General features: G+C 40.8%; 2 protein-coding genes across 3 annotated transcripts in view; both read left to right on the top strand.

The window, feature by feature from the left end:
* The window catches only part of ptprja (protein tyrosine phosphatase receptor type Ja), a 49714-nt gene extending 36043 nt beyond the window's left edge, over positions 1-13671 (top strand). The window contains exons 7-30 of the mRNA XM_072435637.1: positions 1457-1699; positions 1776-2042; positions 2672-2941; positions 3014-3277; positions 3789-4049; positions 4585-4836; positions 4962-5222; positions 5305-5562; positions 5638-5904; positions 8432-8683; positions 8750-9016; positions 9563-9712; positions 9795-10017; positions 10106-10221; positions 10296-10383; positions 10462-10506; positions 10970-11057; positions 11326-11416; positions 11512-11588; positions 11721-11855; positions 12060-12176; positions 12248-12405; positions 12482-12617; positions 12695-13671. Coding sequence (XP_072291738.1) covers positions 1457-1699; positions 1776-2042; positions 2672-2941; positions 3014-3277; positions 3789-4049; positions 4585-4836; positions 4962-5222; positions 5305-5562; positions 5638-5904; positions 8432-8683; positions 8750-9016; positions 9563-9712; positions 9795-10017; positions 10106-10221; positions 10296-10383; positions 10462-10506; positions 10970-11057; positions 11326-11416; positions 11512-11588; positions 11721-11855; positions 12060-12176; positions 12248-12405; positions 12482-12617; positions 12695-12826 — 4418 coding nt within the window. The 3' untranslated portion in view covers positions 12827-13671. The remainder of the gene's footprint in view (positions 1-1456; positions 1700-1775; positions 2043-2671; positions 2942-3013; positions 3278-3788; positions 4050-4584; positions 4837-4961; positions 5223-5304; positions 5563-5637; positions 5905-8431; positions 8684-8749; positions 9017-9562; positions 9713-9794; positions 10018-10105; positions 10222-10295; positions 10384-10461; positions 10507-10969; positions 11058-11325; positions 11417-11511; positions 11589-11720; positions 11856-12059; positions 12177-12247; positions 12406-12481; positions 12618-12694) is intronic.
* A 1112-nt stretch (positions 13672-14783) lies between these two features.
* The window catches only part of osbpl5 (oxysterol binding protein-like 5), a 30458-nt gene continuing 23530 nt past the window's right edge, over positions 14784-21711 (top strand). For both annotated transcript variants that reach the window (XM_072435976.1, XM_072435975.1), the window contains exon 1: positions 14784-14874. The gene's annotated coding sequence lies outside the window, so the exon portion shown is untranslated. The remainder of the gene's footprint in view (positions 14875-21711) is intronic.

Genomic DNA, 21711 nt, shown 5'->3' with positions numbered 1-21711 from the left:
GTGGAGCTGGCGGCGGTCGGGTAGCGAGGCGTCGCGTGGAGCGGTGTGCTGCGACGTGCTGTAAGGTCCTTGGCGCCGGGGAGCGGTGTGCTGCGCCGGGGAGCGAGGGGTCGCGTGGAGCGGTGTGCTGCGCCGGGGAGCGAGGGGTCGCGTGGAGCGGTGTGCTGCGACCTCCTTGAAGCGGCGGCGGCAACGGAGGCGATATCAGAGAGTTCCTTAGAGGTAGAACGCTTTAGCGGCGTGTTAGCTCCTCGCGCTGCCTTTACTCAGATGAGGACGTAGCGCTGGTCCACGTAAAGGGCGTAGATTACTTCAAAAAGAAAAGAAACGAAGTAGCAAAGAAAGTCTCTGTCCGGTTGAGCGCTTAAGCGTAGTTCCAGGTAGTTCCAGGTGGTTTCAGAGTCCGGGGCTGGCATGGCCTTGTCGACCACGTGACGGACGGATTTTGTTGAGACAAAGGAAAAGTGAAAGCGCGTCCGTGGAGACGGCTTCAAGAGAGAAAGAACAAGAAGAGAACAAAAAGAAGAACAAAGAGAGCGTTTCTAGCTTGGAGCGTCCTTTTGATACCTGGCCCGCAGGGCATGCTGGGAGCGAAAGGGGCGGGCGCTACTGCGAAAACTTCCTGTTTAACATTTTCCTGACCGAGAAAATAAAACTGGAGTAACGTAAATAATAATGGCAAAAACATTGAACCCTGTTTTAACATTTACACGTTAAACACTTTTGGCAGTTTGTGCACATTATTTCTTGAGGTAGACACATTTTACATCTTTCACCTGTGATGAAAAATATCGAGTTAAAGCATTGGGAATATAAAACCTTAAACAGTGCAAAAATACGTAACACAAGGTGAAACATGTGGTGTAGGGAGTTGATTCGGACAAACGGCATTCACGGCATAATCCATAAAACATAGTTTGTCGGGGCATCCTCCTGTAAGACTGTGGGGAGAAGAAGATCATTTATCACACAAGTCACAGCGGCTCCCCTGCGGTGAGGGACAGAGGGAGAACGAAAAACCCCCAATGTTCAAAGAGAGATTTTCTGTTATCTGGCCGTGGAATGTCCATCTCCATTCTCCTACAGCAGTGAGTTCATTTGGGCTGCGAGGCACTCGTGGAGTGAGGTGAGTTTCTTAAGCCAGTATCCATGTATCATGTCAGGGCCCAGTGCTGTCCAGTTTTTTTATGCCTGAGACTCTTTCCTGTATGTCGGTCACAGTGATGGTAACTGGATATTGCACAGGGATGTTGATGTTTTTCATATATCATTTTCATATTTCATTTTGCCAACTAAACCCTGGCACACATCACACAATTGTACTGATTTAGCTGGGGATGATCAAACTGAGGGAGAGGGTGTTATCTATCACACGGTCCAATATACGTTGGTGTTACTAAGCATGAATACAAAACATCAAAAAACTACAACTCTAAAATATTCTTCTCTTTTGTAGGACCTGCAAAGCCTGTTCATGTCACTGTCAACCAGAGAATGACGGACAGCCTGAACATTAGCTGGACCTTACCTGAAGGCAGAGTGGATCATTATGAAGTACAGCTAGAAGGGGAAATAAACAAAACAAATCGCTCCTGGTTCCGCTTCACCAATTTATCACCGGGTCGACTCTTCGAAGTCAACGTAACTGCTGTCGCTGGAGACTTCAGGAACACCTCGAAATCCACAAAATTTGCCACTTGTAAGGTTTATTTTACGCCTTTACGTTTTTTACACATTACAGACAACATTCGACTCAACCTGGCTCTGTGTTTTAGATCCTCTTCCGCCTGAGTCCATCCAGATTACAGGAAGAACAAACGACTCGCTCCATCTGAGTTGGAGTATTTATCCCAAAATGGAGGATGCTCCCAACATCAGTTACAACATCACTTATCGGGGAGATGTGCCGGGTCAGATGGCATCAACAGTCAATAATGCAACTCTTTCAGACCTTGTTCCTGGATCTCTGTACGATATAACAGTGGAAACTGTTGGGCCTGAAGATCTACTCAGCAGTGAAGCCAAGACCAGTGCTTGTACCAGTAAGTATTTAACGGACATCTCTACCTTGTCTACTGCACCTTAATATTATTCACGATACCTCATCATTATTAAAGGTTCACTATGTAACGTCTTTGGTGGAGGATATGCCACAGAAATGTTATTGCTTTGTCTGTAATGTTCCGTAGTATGGTATTGAACTTATCTCCACAGAGACAAGCAGGTTACGGAAACAGTGATCACATTAAATGACTTAACGATCAGTAAAGGCAATAACATCTCTATGAAGAGTGGTGAACTCCTAACCAGAAAAGTTACAACGTGCAACTTCAAATAACGGCTAAATTGTTGCAATAGGGATGTCACAATATTGAATTTTAGTAAACATCACGATCTAATGATTATCCACGATTATCGACACAAAACAAAAGTGAAATCCTTCATTCTAATATATTAACGTTCCAATAGTATGTGATCAGTTTGATGAAACCACAGCTTCTGAAAGCAAAAGTAAAGTTATCATGATCTAAACAGCCACGTGAAAAGCATATTGAATTGAAAAGACTCCTAAAACAGTCACGATTGTTATATTGTGACCTGAAAAATCTCAATTATCCATTAGCTGAATTATCTTGACATCCCTTTTCATCCATGTATTTTTCATCTCCAGATCCAAATCCAGTTTTGAGTCTCAAAGCCTCCCCAGAATCCAACACATCAGTAAAAGTCGAGTGGTCCCAGCCACAGGACTACAAGCTAAATTACTCCTACAGTATTGTCACCTACAACGCTACAGGAAACGTTGTCAGCAACCAAACGATTCCAGGCAACATCGTGAGTGTAACTGGACTGGACCCGGGAACCGAATACACGATCGCTGTTACCACACAGGTCACACCAGAATGTCAGTCCACGGAAGAAGAAGTCTCGAGCTACACAAGTAAGATTCCAGATTAGACTTCATAAACACTGTGATCATCTTGGCATTAACCTGATGTTGTCATTTTGGCAGAGCCCAATGCTGTGTCGAACCTCCTCGTCCAGTTTGTGAACACCACTGCCATCACTCTGAGCTGGGACAATCCCACCGTCTATGACCCCCCGCCGACTTACCTGGTGCAAGCTTTTCAGGGTCTCGATAAGGTTTACAACGTCTCAACAAACCAACTGTCCCACACCATCCCGGGCCTTACACCTGGAGAAACCTACACCTTTACCGTCATTGTAGAGGTAGCAAACGTCCGATCCAGTGAGGAGACCGTAACAAATACAATGAGTAAGTATGTCTTAAAAGTGTAGCGTATACGCAAAGAGCAGTACATTTTCAGACATAATACAACAAAATAAACCTCATTTTGTAGTCTATGTTTTGAAAATACAAGATTTTGTGCATTTTCATTTTGTTTTGTCCTTCCAATTACAAGTCAAATGTCACATTCTAACGTTTACTTGAAGTAGTCTCCCCAAATACTTTCGTGTTGATACAGTACTATAAAGAATGGATATAAGTTAGATCAAAACATAAAAGAATGATTCATGCTTCGTAACTACTTGATTAAGGGGTTGGGACTTAGCAATTAAATATTTACTAAGTAGGAATAATTGTTAATACATTGTTGATTATGAATTAAGTCTTTGTTCATGCTTTATTAAGACTAATAAATGTGTGGATATTATAAAGACGTGCCACAAAAACTACTGCATTTTTCTCCGTAACGTTTAACAGATTGTACTATCTTTGTGCTTATGTTATAGTGTAAAACTAAATTATTTTATACCATTTCCAGGGCCTGAAGCAGTGACCATTACAGAAATCTCAGGAAGCACAAATATATTAACAGTGAGCTGGAGTGCGGCACAGGGCAGAGTGGATAACTACACAGTCTTCCTTTACAACCAGACTGACCAGGTTCAAGATGAGACAGTCGCCAACGATTCTCTCAGCACATCTTTCACTGGACTGAAACCAGGAGTGGAGTACTGTGCCGAGGTTGTCACCAGACGTGGACCCTTGGAAAATAATTATTCTAAATCCTGCAATGCAACTTGTAAGTAAACATTTCTTTCACCAAGGGATGAAACTGATTGAAACTGACACTGAGCGAGAACAGGTCTTACTGGATCAACCTCTAAAATTTGATTTTTGATCTTGTTTTTTATTACTACTGTGTGAAACACAGTGACAACCAGTATTATGTCTGTGAAAAGCACTATACAAATAAAGTTTCATTACTTACATACTGACTTACTGACTTACTAACTTACATACTGACTTACTGACTTACTGACTGACTTACTTACTTACCATATTTAAAATATGCCACCAAACCTATAATAAGACTTGAAACATTCATTTTACGTCTGTATAATGCCATCTGAAATTGTCAAATTTTACAAATAAAAGTTCTACTTTTGGTTATTCGGGCAAATTCAGCAGAAGGCCCAGGGCCAACCAAAAATGGTCTGAGAGTCGCATTTGGCTCCCAGGCCATAGTTTGGACACCTCTAAACCAAAGAGTATTGTGTGACACAAAAAAATGTGATTGATTTAAAATAACAAAATCAATTTAATTTCTTTTCCAGTTCCCAACCCTCCGGGGAATATAAACGTGAATCAAACAGAGCGATCCATACTTTTCACTTGGGGCCTTCCTGAAGACATGCAGCCTGACACATACGGCTTCAAAGTGACCATTTCCAATAAAACCAACGATATCAACAACCCCTACTTTAAGTTGGAAGGCTGCCAGCCTGGAAGCCCCTACACAATCTCCGTGGCTACCGTAGGAGTTTATAACTATACGAGCAAAGAGGTTGTCAAAGAAGCATTCACAAGTGAGTATATTCAGCAATTATGTGTTCATGTCGACTGATATTTGGAACATTTTCTGTAAAAAAAATTAAAGACTAAACATAACTTGTTTTTGCAACTAGCATTTTCTTTCTTTCTTTTTTCAAAGGGCCTGAAGCTGTCACCATTACAGAAATCACAGGGAGCACAAATGATTTAACAGTGAGCTGGAGTGCGGCACAGGGCAGAGTGGATAACTACACAGTGATCCTTTACCTCAAGAATGACCAGGTTCAAAATGAGACAGTCCCCGACGATTCTCTCAATACATCTTTCACTGGGCTGAAACCAGGAGTGGAGTACTGTGCCGAGGTTGTCACCAGAAGTGGACCCTTGGCAAATACATCTCCTCAATCCTGCAATGCGACTTGTACGTGAGCAAATTATGACACACCTTAAAATAAACAAGCACTTTTTAGAATTTCATTACTGTTAATTCTGTCCAATTTTAGTCCCTAATCCTCCCGGCTCCATCAATGTGACAATTCAGACAGTGCAATCTCTAACTTTTGCCTGGGGCGCTCCGGAAGACATGCAGTCTGATCAGTACGACTTCGATGTCACCTTTTACAATGGAACCACAGTGACCCAAAAAAACACCACGGTCACACTGAAGGATCTTGAGTCTGGAAGCCCCTATAACATCAGTGTTGTTACCGTAGGGGCTAATAACCTAGTAAGCCAGGAAGTAGTGGCAGTGGCCTACACAAGTAAGCACAGAAACCTCATTTTGCTGCATTTTTAATATAATGTAAATAATGCATTGCCGTCTCTTGTATTAACAGGACCGTATCCCGTCACTGAACTGCAGCAGACTGAGATCACCCCCGACTCTGTCACCTTGAGGTGGAATCAGACCGAACACAAACCAGATTACACATATTTGGTAGAAGTCAGTAACATCTCTGGGCCTCCGTTACCACTGATGAACACTTCTACACTGACATATACAGTGAAAGGGCTGATGTCCGGCACCAACTACAGCTTCTCTGTCACCGCACAAACAGCAGATGGCACTGCAGCCGCTCCAAACACTGTGCACTACTTCACAAGTATGTACCGGTACACACTCTATCACACAGTGTGTTTAGAAGATACAGGCAAGACATTGGGACAATTCTTAACAACATCATTTACAAAGTTTGAGAACATATATGGGGTATTTAATAGATTAATAAGAGCCATTATGCAAATTGACCCTGTTACAACAGTGTTCCCTCTTCATTAGTTTACTCAGAGTTATATTTCTATTGAGTCATGCATGTTTTAACAATCCCTTTTGAGTGCTTTGAGTCAGAAACCTCCTACCTCCTATCCCCGCCCACTGTTCTGCACTGTTCTGTTGTGATTATTTAGAAAAAAAAGGACTTGTTTTTTTACAGATAGTCAATGGTTTCATGTTTATTATTATACTGTTTATATGCTGAATATTGCCGTTTACGATTAAGAAAATGTGAAATAATACATCTGCTTAAGTTATAGTTACAGTTATGTCATGTTATGTTATACTAAGAACCTGAAACTATGTCTTTTTTATTCATTCTGCACTTCTGCACTTTTCTATATTTGAAGTTGTTGTAAGACATTTTGGGGGAAAATGTAAACATGAGAACTTTTAATAAGGTTTTTACAGTGTATTATTTATGTATTTAGGTTTATCTGATAGAGACAAGTGTGTTTCATGAGCTCATGTCACACACTACAACAGCTGATTCTCAGTGTCCAGCCCTAGTTGGGCTTTTGTATAAAAAGACAGCTGACTGCTTCTGTTTTACGTATATTATTACATTATATTCTTATTTTTGCAGGGCCTTATAGTATTGAAGCCTTGGCTGCAAACCCTTTAAATACCACATCTATTAATCTCACGTGGGGACAACCAAGGCAGTACAAGCCTCAGTACAAATACCTGGTCCAGACATCAGCTTGCAGAGAAACCACCAACCAAACCAACAAAACAACACTTTCAGAGTCAATAGTAATTTCAGGTCTCATCCCGGGCACGGAATGCAGATTCTGTGTCACTGTCATGGCAGAAAGTGGAATAGAAGGAGAATCTAACTGCACGTCTCAGTATACCAGTAAGATTTTGCGTTTTACCTATACATCATCATGCAAATCGTCCTCCTATTTCCAATGGTGTAACAATAGTTTGCGCTCTCTTCTTCACCAGAGCCTGAGAAACCAGAACCTCACGTCTCCAATCGGGGCTCCAACAGTTCCATGCACGTTTTGTGGGCAAAACCTGAAGGAAATGTAGAATTTTATAAAGTTTATTTATATAACGGCTCTGATGTGAACATGCGAACATCTCCAAAGCTTAACTCTAGTGGCCAGTATTCTTTTAATAACCTGTCACCTGGAAGAAACTACACGGTTATTGTTGAAGCCCAAAGTGGACCCTTCAAGGCATCATCAGAACCGATCACTAATGCAACGTGTAAGTATTTGGAACAATATACTCCTGTAAGAAAGAACACGTCACATGCAATCGATCAAGCATAATATTATACGAATTGACACAGAAGTATACTATACCGATTATATATGTCTTTATAGAAACAGAAGCTTGCAAGTGTAACAAAAAAACTAAATTATGGTTCCAACGCTGACTTGTTTACTTCAAGCACCACTTGGTGAAAAAGTATTGGTAGTAGATGAATATTTCTTCTACACATCCAAGTAAACCAGAAAAGAAAACTTCTCCCACACAGCATTCGACATGTGGCCCTAAAATAACTGAAAACCTTAGAGCAAAGTACAAGAACAGCAGTAGTAGAACAAGAATGACAAAAAGCAGCAGAATTATTTAGATGAAGAGGGATTTAAATGAGACTTAGTAGAATGTTGAACTAAAATATACAAAATAAACATTGAATACAATGAATGTACTAAATAGAGTAGACTACAAATCTAATAAATTCTAGTTTATGTAGAGCTATTGGAATACGATTACAAAGTTATTTTAGTGACAGCATTAAGTACCAGGTAAATTGTGTACCATGTGTTTCAATTTTGATGATTTCAGATTGTAATAGTGAAAAATAGAATAGTAATGGAGATTATCTGTTTGTGTTATTAACTTAAGACTCTGAAGTTAAATTGTTTAGCATTCTTTTTTTTGGGGGGGATAGTTATCTCCATTCCAAACATGCATTGCATTTACCGTAATTGTGATACTGTTGATTAAAATGTATTGTGATCTTTGTTCCTATAGTTCCTAACCCTCCTGGAGCCATCAGCATTGTGAACCAGACCACAGACTCCTTATGGATCCAATGGGAAGAGGCCCCTAAGATGAGCGGTGCACAGTTCTATTATCGCTTGGAAATTTCAGCTGAAGTTCACCAAACCAAAAAGACAAACTATACATTTGGTCAACTGCGGTCTGGAACAGTTTACAATATCTCTGTGACAACTGTGGCCGCCATGAAATTGGAAAGTAAAAGTGTGTGGTACTACAGGGTCACCACAAGTAAGGACTGTTTCTGCTGCATGTCACTTCTTAGAGTTTGTAACTATAGACATATAATGAATGTATGTGAACATGTGCACTATTTTGTCGTTTGTTTTCAATAGGACCGTTTCCTGTCCAAAACCTACAGGCAGTTCCAAGTGAGAGGAGTGTGACATTGAACTGGTCGAAGCCTCGTGAATATAAGGACAGTTACAGATTCATTGTGGAATTGCTGGGCTTCAATGGGAGTATTGAAAAAAACCCTATGAGCACCATAACTGATCTAGATTCTGGTACTCCCTATAATTTCACAGTAACAACAGAGACCTCAGATGGTACACAGGGGGCGCCAAAGATCATTTCTGCATGCACAGGTGTGAGATGTTGCCATCATATTTTAGAAGCTGAATGCCTTAAAGTTAATGTGTTGTCATTTACAGATGCAAGTCCCGTGGAATTCCATGAATGTAACGCCCCAGATGGACCATATGCAAATCTCACTTGGAATTGGATCCACACAGAGGGTCTCTTTTCCAATTTCTCAGTGCAGTTTGGGGAGACAATAATTACAAAGAATTGTGATGATTATTGTACATTTAAAAAAGCAGACCTTGACCATTATAGAAAGTACACAGTGACAGTGACAACGCAGAGCTGTGGAAATCCCAGCAGCTCCATAAGCAAGACCTGCAGGACAGGAATCACAGGTAACATACATCATTTATAAGATATAAATAAGCAAACAAATACACATTTTACACCTACAAAGCACTCGTGTGTTACCCTGCTATCATTTACTGCCTTTAGATAGTTATAATTCTAATTATAGACTGTCCAATGTGAAGAAAACAGATAATCTTTGAAATTTTGCCTATATGCATTAAAGGTTCACTACGTAACCTTTCGGGTGGAGGTTACGCCGCTTAATTGTCCCATGGAGATGTTTTTGCTTTGCCTGGAATGTTCCACAGAATGGCATTGAACGTATTTGTATTACATTGACAATTACACGTGACTTCTCCTGTGAGCGAGCTCGCCTCTCCACAGAGCTGACCTGTAACTTGAGACCTGTTGGCGTACTGTGTAAAAGTCCGGGCAAAGCAATGGCAATTCCATGGAAATGAGCAGGTGGCAGACCTTTAATTGAGATGATAATAATGTTAATATAAGATAAAACATGTCTGGACTTTATAACCTTTATTGCCATCACGAGAACATGGACAAAAAACATTGAATCTCTGCCATTTGTCCAGCTCCACCAGTATCAAAGAACTACATATCCATGCTCGAGGTGGATGATATAACATTCAATGCGTTCACAATAATCATCGAGCCCAGTCTGCTGAACAACACCAATGGGCCCATCAAACACGTGGGAGTGCTAGTGACAAAGGCCGCAAACGGTACGTTCTTTGAGTATCTCGGTTCTTTTATTATTAGTACTAGTTTTACATAGTCATTAAAAAAAAAAAAAAACACTTGTAGATCCAGTTGTCAGCGATTCCAACGTGGCGGAATACTTGGAAAATGACTACCATCAGTGGAAAGCCGGAGAGTCCGATGTGTATTTGGCGACAGGGATCGATATAGACCCAAGTGGAAATGGCGAGAGAAGCAGCACAAAGGAACCTCTTCGGATACGGGTGGGAAACGGAGAACCATGGCGAGGCTATCTGAACGGTAACCTGGAGCCCACTGAAAAATACAAGTAAGAGAAACCTCGACTGTCGCTTAGTCGTGGAGCGAATGATTCGACGCTGAACTACATCATGTAATCGCGCACATTGTTCCCACAGATATGCTATAGTTCTGTTCACTGATCTGCAAATCTGGAGCGAAGTCATAGATGCCTCGGGGTCTCTGTTTACGTGCACAGGGTTTGTCAGTATTCAGCCACTTCCACAAAACCCAGGTATCACTTTCATAAACATTGAGGTATGACGTTTATTATCGTTGTTTATTTGCATATTTCACCTGTCATTTTAGTTGTCATTGGGATGGCAGTCGGAGTGACCATGGGTATTTTCTGTGTCCTGTTGATCGTGCTCGTTGGATTCATCATATACTGGAGAAGGTTGAATATTGCAAGCCAAGCAAAAGTATAAAGAAATGATTTGAAAAAAATATACATATTTTGTTCTGTTTCTTGTAGATTAGCGAGTAAAGAATCCTCTGATGTTCAAATACAGTCCTTGAGGTGGGTTAATGTTTGAGTTTATATGTACCGCCATGTAAATATTCAATACAACTTAATTTAGAATGATTGTTTTTCTTTCTTTCTTTCTTTTTTCTCTTTTTTTTTTTCAGCGCAAAAGTGTAAGTACTATTTGTCAGTACTAGGAGCTTTTTTTTTTATAGAGCAGAGATCACGATTTTGAATGTGTCCTGATCCGTGCAGTTAGAATCGTTTTATTGCCCTCCAGAGGTTTCGTTTACTTAATTATTTATTCGTCAGGGCCCATGTACAAACACATTAATCTTATGAAAGAGAACATGAGAAGGTAACTAAATCCGTCTGCTGCTTCTGAGCATTCACGCTTCACTGTGATTGTGTTTGTGTCGCATGATCAGATCACGATTTGCTTTTATTGCCATATCGCACGGCCCCAGTCAGTGTTATTAGCTATTGTTTCTCTAACATCCGTTTCTTCTGTCAAAAGGAGTGTCCCTGTGAGAGTTGAAGACTTTGAGGTATACTACAAAAAACAAAAAGCAGACTCCAACTGTGGCTTTGCTGAGGAGTATGAGGTAAATCCTTATACAGTTTTATATTCCCATAGCAACACGTGCTGTGAATGTTCTTAGGTACCTGACAAATTTAATACAGTAGCTGATGTTGAATGTTGTGTTGTGGGAAGTGTGTTTCCTTTTTTAAATTGTATTCAATTTTTAAAAGATTAATTTGAGAAGATTTAGAGCACAAGGAATAGTTCATATTCTGTTGTTAGTTTTATTTAATGTTGGTGCTATCATTAAATAGTTTCATCAGAATAACATGTTTTTTGTAATCTATAAGGACCTTAAAGTTACTGGTACTGGTCAGTCCAAAATCCATGCTCTTAATCCAGAGAACAAGCCCAAGAATCGCTACAGCAATGTGGTTCCATGTGAGTTACTGCTTTACACTATTTTAACCATTCATTACTAATCAAAATAAACTCATACATTGCTGACATTAACGTAACCCTGTCCACTAATCTAGATGATGCATCTAGAGTAAAGCTTTCTATCATTCATGGGAATCCTCTTGATGACTACATCAATGCTAACTACATACCGGTGCGTACTGACACAGAAGCAGCTTTCTGCCATTGCACATTCATCATTCCATTTCATATTGCTTTTCCTAATCAATAATGAATTGCCAAATAATAGCTCAATATAAGAACCATTACTTATGTTTTATTGCAGGGTTACATCTCCAGGAAGGAGTTTATTGCAGCCCAGGGCCCTTTGCGGGCCACAGTCAACGACTTCTGGAGGATGATCTGGGAAAAGAACGTGCACACCATAGTCATGTTGACCCGCTGCAATGAGCAGGGACGGGTGAGTACAGATATAAATGCTCACCTTTGATCATTGTCTTAAATACTGTACTGTGCCCATATCTCAAATATAGGTCACATGCATTATAGACGGCTTCCCATTGACAGTGTAGTGAATGTCTTAAATACTCATTCGCTACATCAGCCGCCCTCAACGATCTCGCCATTTAAGAACTCATTTGGCTGTGCTTCTGGACTCTTTCAGGTGAAATGTGAGCAGTACTGGGCTCCCGGCACTAGTTCCTACGGGAACATAACCGTGACCACGACATCGGAAATACCCCTCGACGACTGGACCATCAGGGACTTTGACGTCAAAAACGTAACGCTACATTTTGTACTCGTGTTCACGCCGCTGCGACGCGCCGATTCACATCTTCGTGCGCCCGACAGGTCAAGACGGCAGAGACTCGTCCTGTGCGTCATTTCCACTTCACAGCCTGGCCCGATCACGGCGTCCCGGAAACCACCGAGCTCCTGATCAGCTTCAGACATCTGGTCCGCGAGAACATGGACCAGTACAAGCACTCTCCCACTGTGGTGCACTGCAGGTTCGGCCCGCACACGCTGTTTATCACCTACACATCAGCTGCGTTCTGTCCTCACCCACCTGCCTTTTGTTCTCAGCGCTGGCGTGGGCCGCACAGGCACCTTCATAGCCATTGACCGCCTGATATTCCAGATTGAAAGGGAAAATGTGGTGGATGTCTATGGTATTGTTTATGATATGCGCTTGCACCGAGTTCTGATGGTGCAGACAGAGGTAAGAGGGCTCTCGTGTTACTGCCCCAATGCTAAATACATCTCTGTTACCACATTTTCTAATCCTTGTGTCAACAGGACCAGTATGTCTTCCTCAACCAGTGTGCGCTTGACATCATCAGATCAAGAACTGGTAACAATGTGGATCTCATTTACCAAAACATGGCTGCACTCTCCATTTATGAGCACATTGAGCTCCAAAAGAAATAGCACACGTAGCTCATCATATCTCATAAACTATAGGAAAAACATTGGGGATTTTCTTTTTTCTAGGAACTGTAGGATATATTTATTTTTGTACCACCTTGCCTTGCTCTAGATCCTTTTCTTAAAGCGTTTTATAATATATAAATAACTGTGCGAATTACAGGACCGTCCAAAACCATGTTATCTTCTTGTTGTTTGTTGTTTAGATTCTCAGGTATCATCTCTTGCTCTTTGCATATTTAGCGTAGGTAAAAGAAAAACTTCAATCAAAGAATTTAAAAAGACAAAATCTTACTCGTCTTATCTGTTTGAGCCTTAAGTCTTAAGTTATTTTTAATGTGTACATTTTGCTTTTTGTCTATTTTATACTGTGCAATGCTTACTGATTGTGTCTGTATGCACTGTAATGCACTGGATGCATTTTCTGTTTTTTATTTTTCACACATGATGATTAGATAAAGGTTGACCAGTGCTTTGTTAAACAGGAACATTTTTATCATAAGATATGCTTATTTTACATCTCAGGAATTTGTGATGTCCTGTGTACGTTCCACTTATAACTAATGGTGTGTCACTTCCTGTTGCATATCCAGTCTATCTATGGACATTTCCTGTGAATACACTCCCAAAAGGAAGGTACTATTGATTTCTGTTAACAGCTGATGTTGAGTTTGAAATCTCTGTTTTGTTTTTATTGTATGAGTTTTACTTTAAAAAAGCACTTAAGTGTAAAGTAACACACAAATCAATCAATAGTCACAATGTTATAGGGTGTTAAGAATGTGTATATTGCTTGCCGGTACAATGCAAATGTAATAAACGTAGAATAAAGACAACATGTTATTAAATATATTTTTTCTGTTTGAAATACATAAAATCGAGATGGAAATCTGAAATGTACTGACTTGAAAAGCAAGATATTTCAGAACTTCTGTCATGGACCACTCCTGGACGACGTGTAATGTAGTTAGCACTAATGCAGAGACACACATTAGAGAGACAGAACCAAGACTGTTTTGAGGCCGGAGCAGAGGGGAAAAGCTGGCAACACACTGCATTATTGAAAGCATCTTTGACTTTGTAGGTTCTTGAGTGCATTTGGAATAAATGAATTAGTAATTGCAGTTCTGTTTTTGTCTCATGTGACATGGCAGAAACCCAATAAGTGCGGGGGCGGCAGGCACTTTGAGTGTCTCTTTTAAAACCAACTTGGGCCTTTGGGCCGGTCACGTTTAAATGCTTAAATAGGAAGGTGCTCCATGATCCAAAGATTGAAAGATGATAATCTGACAAAGGCCTAAATCTGAAAAGAAAATATTTTTTGGACATTGATCAAACTTCTTGTGAAGAATAGGTCTTAAAAGGTGCACCATGTAACTTATCAAACGTTAACATTTAGAAGTAAACTAGTGTCTTAGGTCTTAGGTGCACTATGTAAGAGGAGGGTCTGCCAGTCCCTATTGAGATGTTTATTTCTTTGCCTGAAATGTTCTACATTTTAAACATATTTATATTCATGGAGACGCAGGAGATGAAATTACAGGTCAGATGTGGAGACAACACTCACAGTAAGAAATAATGTATGTTTTTCCAAAAAAACTTTGATAATCTGACTTTTTCATTTGGGTTTGTATCCCACCAAAACGACTGATGTTCTGATCATGTAAAATATTGATTGCAGCGCGTGTGGAGTCTATTTCCAGCTGCATGTATAATAATAATAACATGACCTGTTTGACGTGTAGCCTCGTGCTCGACCCGCACACATGCAGTACTTGTGTGCGCGCACAGGGGGCGCCAGAGAGCCCTGTAGCTGCAGTGCTGCTGGACCGCAGCTGGGGAACTGTCTGTGCCACTTCACGCGCTCCATGTTGAAGCGAAACAAGTTCTCCCGCAGACTCCAGCCGTGCGCCACAGCCCTGCAGCTCCACACGGCTCCGCACGGCTCCGCACGGCTCCACCACCGCCTCGCCGTCGACTGCTATGAGGCTGAACGGGAATATAAACACGAAAACGAAAGCCTGAGTCCGTCCTCGTCGACACAAGAGTGAGTTTACGTGTAATTGCGCTCTTACTACGCCGCGTCGCGAGAAAGATAACTTACCATTTCAGCGTCAAACACTCACTTTTGTCCGCGGACCGCGCTGGTCTGCGGGCGCGTACCGGCTCGAGCTGTGGAGCAGGAATGGTAGTTTGTTTATTCGCTTTGAGACAGCGGTATTATCGGGAGGAATCCGGTGGTCTGGAGCTGGGCAGTGGCCTCGTACACACAGCCCGTAGCGGGGCTAGCATCAGCGGCGCTAGCTCCGTAGTAAAGCCATGTTATACGTGACGATGCCCACGTTTGCGCGTGACAACATGAACGGACCCGGTGTCCGCCGTGGACGAGGGCGATTATTACACACTGTCCTCACGCGGGGGTCTTTTGCTTCTAGTATTATTCGACGCACGTGTGAAGAAGACATATTAACGTTAACCAACTGGGCAGATTAGGCTTTTTGTACTAATGGGAATGTCACGTCTCCTCCAGAATTACTACAATATAACAGTATTTAGAAGTATAACAACGGTACACATGAGCTACTACAGTATATAACAGTATTTAGCAGTATAACAACGATACACATCACCTACTACAGTATATAACAGTATTTAGCAGTATAACAACGATACACATCACCTACTACAGTATATAACAGTATTTAGCAGTATAACAACGATACACATGATGACCTACTACTACAGTATAACAGTATTTAACGGTATAACAACGATACACATCACCTACTACAGTACCGGTATATGTATAACAACGGATTGAATACACATCACCTACTACAGTATATAACAGTATAACAACGATACACATAACCTACTACAGTATATAACAGTATAACAATGACCTACTACGTGTCAGGTCCTCTTATATGCATTATTATTATTTTGTTGTTGTTCCATTCAAAAGATATAGCTAGCTAATAGGCTATTTTGTGTTGTATCGCTATGGCAACGCTCCTATTTTCTCCAAATTCTAAAACCCATGGATAACATTAGCATATAGCACCGTTGCCATAGCAATTAGGGAGCCAAAACAAGATGTTACATGGTTTGAATTGCCATACGTCCTCAAACATCGCACGGACAGGAAGCTGGAACCTGTGAAGCGCCTCCAAAACCCGGTGCACGGTGTCGAAAAACTGACGTTACATCACGATTTTAACTGCACATTTCTCAATCTCTAGAATATTCTCCAGGATTGCGTGTTTGTGGCTGTGTTCTCCTTGTGGAAAAACCTGTAGAGTTGCATAATGTTTCCTCTTCCTCCACGTCTGAATGTGGGTTAAGCGCACAAAATTAGACAATCCCAAAACAGCATGAATCACTGACGGTTTGAATTTAGAATCGATGCTAAACGGGGGTCCAGATTGTCTGCTCCAGTCTCCTGAAGGTCACTCACACTTTACCGAATGACCACAGAATATGAGTGACGTGATAGATGCATAAGATGTTGAAGTGACCTCTGTCGTCTTTATCTGTTGCCCGGCAGCAGGTTTGATTGAGTGAGCCGCTGCTACTTTAAAAAGGGTTTTAATTTGCCACTTAGATTGAGGTGTTTCTGTCAAAGCAGCTCGTTCAAGAAGGACACGATGACTGTAGCGCAGATAGTGAATGTGCGAGGTGCTTATCTGATGACGAGACTGAATGACTGCAGAATGACTCCGTGCTACAGCTTAATCATGCCAGGAGGCAAAATGCTCTATTTGGGAAAGGCTCAATACAGATTATGATAACCCAATAATGATTATACAAAAGCACTCCTTTTTTAAAAAACAATAGGATGTAATTCTCAGCACTAAATAATAACAGTTCATTTAATACAACCACATTCAAGCCTTTCAAATAGTATTCAGGAAAGGTCAAGTGTTGTTCTATTTATGTGATTTTCTTTCAGTATTGATACTCTTCTCGTACCTGTATATCAATAAGTGTGAGTTTTTTTTATGTTTATTGGATGTATGTGCCTATTCAAAGCTCTCTACAGTGCATTATTCATCCACTCCACATTCTGCCATCACTTTAGTAGCCACAGCTGCCCCGGGGCACCATCAGCCCCTCCGACTAACACCAATCATTCACGCACACACCAGATTCATACTAGGCGGGGGGGAAGTTGGGGGAAGTTTCTTGCCTAAGGACACAATGACAGTTTCTAGTTTTCCCAGTGGTCCAAGTACTAACCAGGCCCCGTTTTGCATAGCTTCCAAGATCTGATGAGAGTGGGCATTGACAAGCAGGTACAGCCCCACAAGAGGCACAGCTGTAGAGGTGAATTATTGGTTATATTCTCTATCTTTTTAAGTCAGCTGCACGATTTGTCTGATCTTAAAAGATGTCTAGTTGTCATCACCCCTCCGACAGTCAAAAACAGTCCTCTCTGCAGCGCACCGATAACTCACGTTTTTTCCATAACTGCCGTAGCTCTGCTGTAGCTCTGCCGTAGCGCTGCCGTAGCTCTGCTGTAGCTCTTGCGAAGCTTCTCTGCTGTTTTTAAGTCCATAAAATCATCTCCAGACTGGCTCCATGCTTTTCTGTCATCTTATCATGATCAATACAACTGTGTGCTGAGACCAGGAAGTAAACCGACAGCGTGTTCTATGAATCTTCATACTGTCCCAAATCCTAATCCTAAACTGAGAGGTGGCGCCATCTACTGGCTGTGAGGGGAAATTACTCAGTTTCCACAGTACGATATAAAAATATATATGATTTAAAAAGGCTTTATTTGATTGTAATGTTGATGGATATTGATTGAACTCCAGTAGAAGTGTTTCATATTATTTAGTTGCTATCATCACCTCATCATCGATAATGCGTCACAATTCTTTTAGTTAAAGGGAACAGGAGGGAACGGGAGCAAGAGTTTTAGCTGTGTTTAAAACTGATCCCACAGACAGTGCCTCCCCTGCAGATCGGGCGTCGACAGTTCTGATTAGCGGTCGCTGCTGCGTCAGTGAAAGTTAATAAATGAAAGAGAAATGGACAGAGATGTTCCGGATTCATGGCCAAGCTCTTCTGCTGGTACTTTGAGGAGCGCTTGTGTATACTGTTTGTCACATGTCGCGCGGCTTTAGACTTACCGGGAATATACTTTACTACAGACATTCTACCTTTCACTTATCAGGTGGAGGCTTTTAATAGTCTTTGCCCATAAGCTTATCAACTGGAACCGTGGCTTTGCGCTGCCTAGAGCAAATGACAAATGAGGTTAGAGTGGTGAGGCTGAGGCAATGTCATGATGATTATGTTTTACTTAAGTGCTGTTAATCTTTATCAGTGCTTTTTGAGGCAGGAAACCACAACAACAGCTGTCCCAAGTTTAATGGCGCGCTCAAAAGATTCTTCGACTGTACATGTGATTTTTGAAGAACCTTCTAGGAGTTTTGCCTTTACCTGACAGCACTTATAACATCAGCTGTATTCATGATGTGTCGCTGTATGTCGCCCGGCTCGCGTCTCTCTCCCAAGCGCACTTGGACCTAGGGCAGGGCGATATTGATCCATCTCGAATAATCCATGTTTGATTTGAAATGTAAAATGGCTTTTGGTAATGATTTTCATGAACATAAACTCATGAACATTTAACGCAAATGATATTCAAATTTCGTCCTCCAAAATCTGACCTCAAAACCACATGTTTGTACTGACCGAGGTTTGACTGTCTCTCGATTCAAAAACGCACCGTAATAGTTGACCATTTCGCATGACGATATTTAGATTTATTGCCCAGCTCTATGTGGACTGGCACTGTTATTGGCACACCAAATAATTACCATATTTTCCGGACTATAAATCACAGTTTTGGTCTGGGCTGTGACTCATACTTATATTTATACTTATATACTTATATTCCGGAGCTACTTATATGTGATATTATTTGTTATTTTCACAGTTGCAACCTTATTTCATACTCTAGTGCAACTTATATATGTTTTTTTCTTCTCTATTATGCATTTTTTGGCTGGTGCGACTTATACTCCGGTGCGACTTATAGTCCGGAAAAATATGGTATCTCCTTCAAATCTCATCAGCTTTGGCATATTGCCTTGTGTGTTTTGGAAAGACAAAGTTTGAAACCAAAAGTCGTGCTAGACCAACGGAATGTCAGGAAAGTCTTTACACCCATAGCATCTGATTGGTCAGAGTTACGGCCTATCTTTTTGTAGCCAATCATCCGTCTCTAATAGTCTGTCCTTGCAGGTGGGATTTTTCCCACCTCTGACTTGACAAAATGCCCCTGAACGCTGCTCGAACCTGTAAATCCTACTTGTGAACTCAGAGAACCTCTCACACGACATAAACTAAAGTGTTATAATTATGTTAACATTTTTACAGTTTAATCCAGCAATATTCTTTTATTCAACTTGTTTATGACCTTAATTTATTGTTTATGGTTCCGCCCTAGGGTTTAAAGGCATTGGCCATATTGTTTATGAGTTACAGCTGGAACGGTCTGAGGTCGGAACTCGTACCATTCAACAAGGAAACAAGTGACCTCCCGGTTACTTGGAGCGCAGCATTATTTGTTGTTTTGCTCCTTTTAACTTCCCAAAACAAAGAAAAACTTGCAACTCCTCCGGATGAGACAACAACGGGCTCTGATCAATCCCGGCTACCGCGACTCATAATAAAATGATAAGCCCTGCAACATTGGCAGTAAATATAACAACGTTATAGCAGAGGAAAAAGTAATTCATTAAAGGATGTCATAAGTAATGCCATTTAAGTATATTCCCAACACCAAATGCATGTTTTTCAGGGTATTTATGAGCTCTAAAACACCCAAATGTGATACATACTAGATTGAGTAGTTCAATGTTGTACTGTGGGAGCTGGCTATTTCAACCAAACCTTAACTCACACATCAAAACTAAATAACAAATCTTGCAATGTCTTCAACAATATTTAAACTCAAACTATAATTTTAACACTCTGGTTGCTTTCACACATTTAACAGAACACACAGGTTTAAGATACATTTTACAGTCAGACTACTGAGGCAGTAGTTGTCCAGGTCTGAAACTGTTCTGATATCAGATGCTACAAGAGTAAAACATTGAAAATCAGCTTTTTGTTTCTTATGGTCCCTCCTCTCACATCTCACATCTCAGTGAAAGTGTTTCTTTCTCTGGGCTGTGTTTGGATGACGGAAAGAGAAGTTAATCTGATGATTCTGTTTATATTTTAACCACAGTGTCCTTTTTTCAAGAGCGTTTTAAGTTTAGTTGACAGTTTACTTTTCAGACATTTTGAACTGCTTTGTGCCTGAAGGGAAGTTTTGCGCATGTATAAAAGATAAGCCAGATTTATGATTTAGAAGTTTCAGAGAATGTGCCAAAGTGAAGTAAAAAAGCTTAATTCAGTTCATATTAATTTAGCGTTGAGCGCTCTCTAAAAGTGTCATCTCTTAGCGAGGAGGTTTCTAGGCTAATGCTGCTCTGTTCTGAATGTGGCTCTTGGGCTCTCTAGAGGCCTTCTTTTGTGTCTTCGATCGTGTCTCAAGTTTACGTAATACAGACTCTAACTTTAACACAGGTGTAAAGGAGAAACAACGTATACAGCACTTATGATATAAACGACAGGTATAAAAGTACAGCGCTGCAGCAGAGTCACATAAATGTGTGAATGCATTTGTGTTCTCAGTCTTCTTTCATGGCAGCTTTCAACATCCCACACAGTTTATGTTTGTTTTTGTTTGTTTATCCCAGTTTGACTGTGTTTAGCTTCAAGCATGTTAGACCCTGAAGCTTCCTCCTCCACTGCTGCAGAGTTACACTATTTTTAGAGTTTTAGTGCATCATATATTCCCCTACTCTTCCTGGTGGCACCTTTCACCTATAACTCTGTGTGAACATCAAAATGCTTGGCAACATTTATTTATTTGTTTATTTATCAGTTCTTAAGAATTACCATTAAGTTTATTACAAAATCGTTTTTCATTACTTTGTCCATTAAAAACAGTGCATGGCGGTTATTTCCTGTGACTTAGTTGACTGTGGTGTGGTGCTGTGTCTGTGGTTAGTGACAGGAGAAAGGCGTGTGTTTGATTGCACTAAAAGGAAACCTGTGACACGGCCTGTCTCTGGCAGCAGTCTACCACAAACCCCTCTCCCCTTTCACCACACGCTTTTGTTCAAGGTGCGCTGTCGGGATGGGGCGGTGTGACATTTCCACGGTATGATAACCAAAAACACCACTATATACTGCGGAGTTGCATATTTTATCATGCGTGGCAAAAACAAGGCACTTCTCATCTATAAAAAGCATCTGTATTGCTCCTTTGTTATGCCCTACTTCATTGTGGAGTGTTTTGGGGAAACGCAGAGCAATTCAAGACAAAAGTGGAATAAGTCTATAATAAGATATACCGTACATGGATTGAAGGACTTGGGACTATTCCATTCTGATTATTTACTTTATTTGTGACATGTTGTGCCTATATTATGACCAAATATGATCAGTTTGTGACCTCAGAAGAGTGCTGTTTATAACCCAGATAGAGTTAAATAAATGAGGTCTGCTAATACTGTCAGCAAACTAATCCTGAATACTGCGGTACACCATCCCATCCCTTCTGCACTGTGTAGGTTTTATGGTTAGGTTCAGTCTATCTGTCAATTTAAAAAGGTTATTGTTATATTATTATCATATAAACGTGTCTATTGCATTTATTCAATTACAGTTATTTCAGTTGGTTTGGTGGAGTCACTTAAGCTTTTATTAAAATGTGCCAGTTTGAACAGTCTGGTGATGTTTGTAATGGTACTTCCTGGTTGGAAAAGAGCAGCAGATGTGAGATTATGTACAAGTGTTACCTAGCAACCATATTG

Source organism: Eucyclogobius newberryi, unplaced genomic scaffold (genome assembly GCF_026437365.1).
Source record: "Eucyclogobius newberryi isolate DKJ021-1_F unplaced genomic scaffold, fEucNew1.0.hap1 SCAF_7, whole genome shotgun sequence".
NCBI classification, from domain to species: Eukaryota; Metazoa; Chordata; class Actinopteri; order Gobiiformes; family Gobiidae; genus Eucyclogobius; species Eucyclogobius newberryi.
This window is presented reverse-complemented; position numbering and strand designations above follow the sequence as displayed.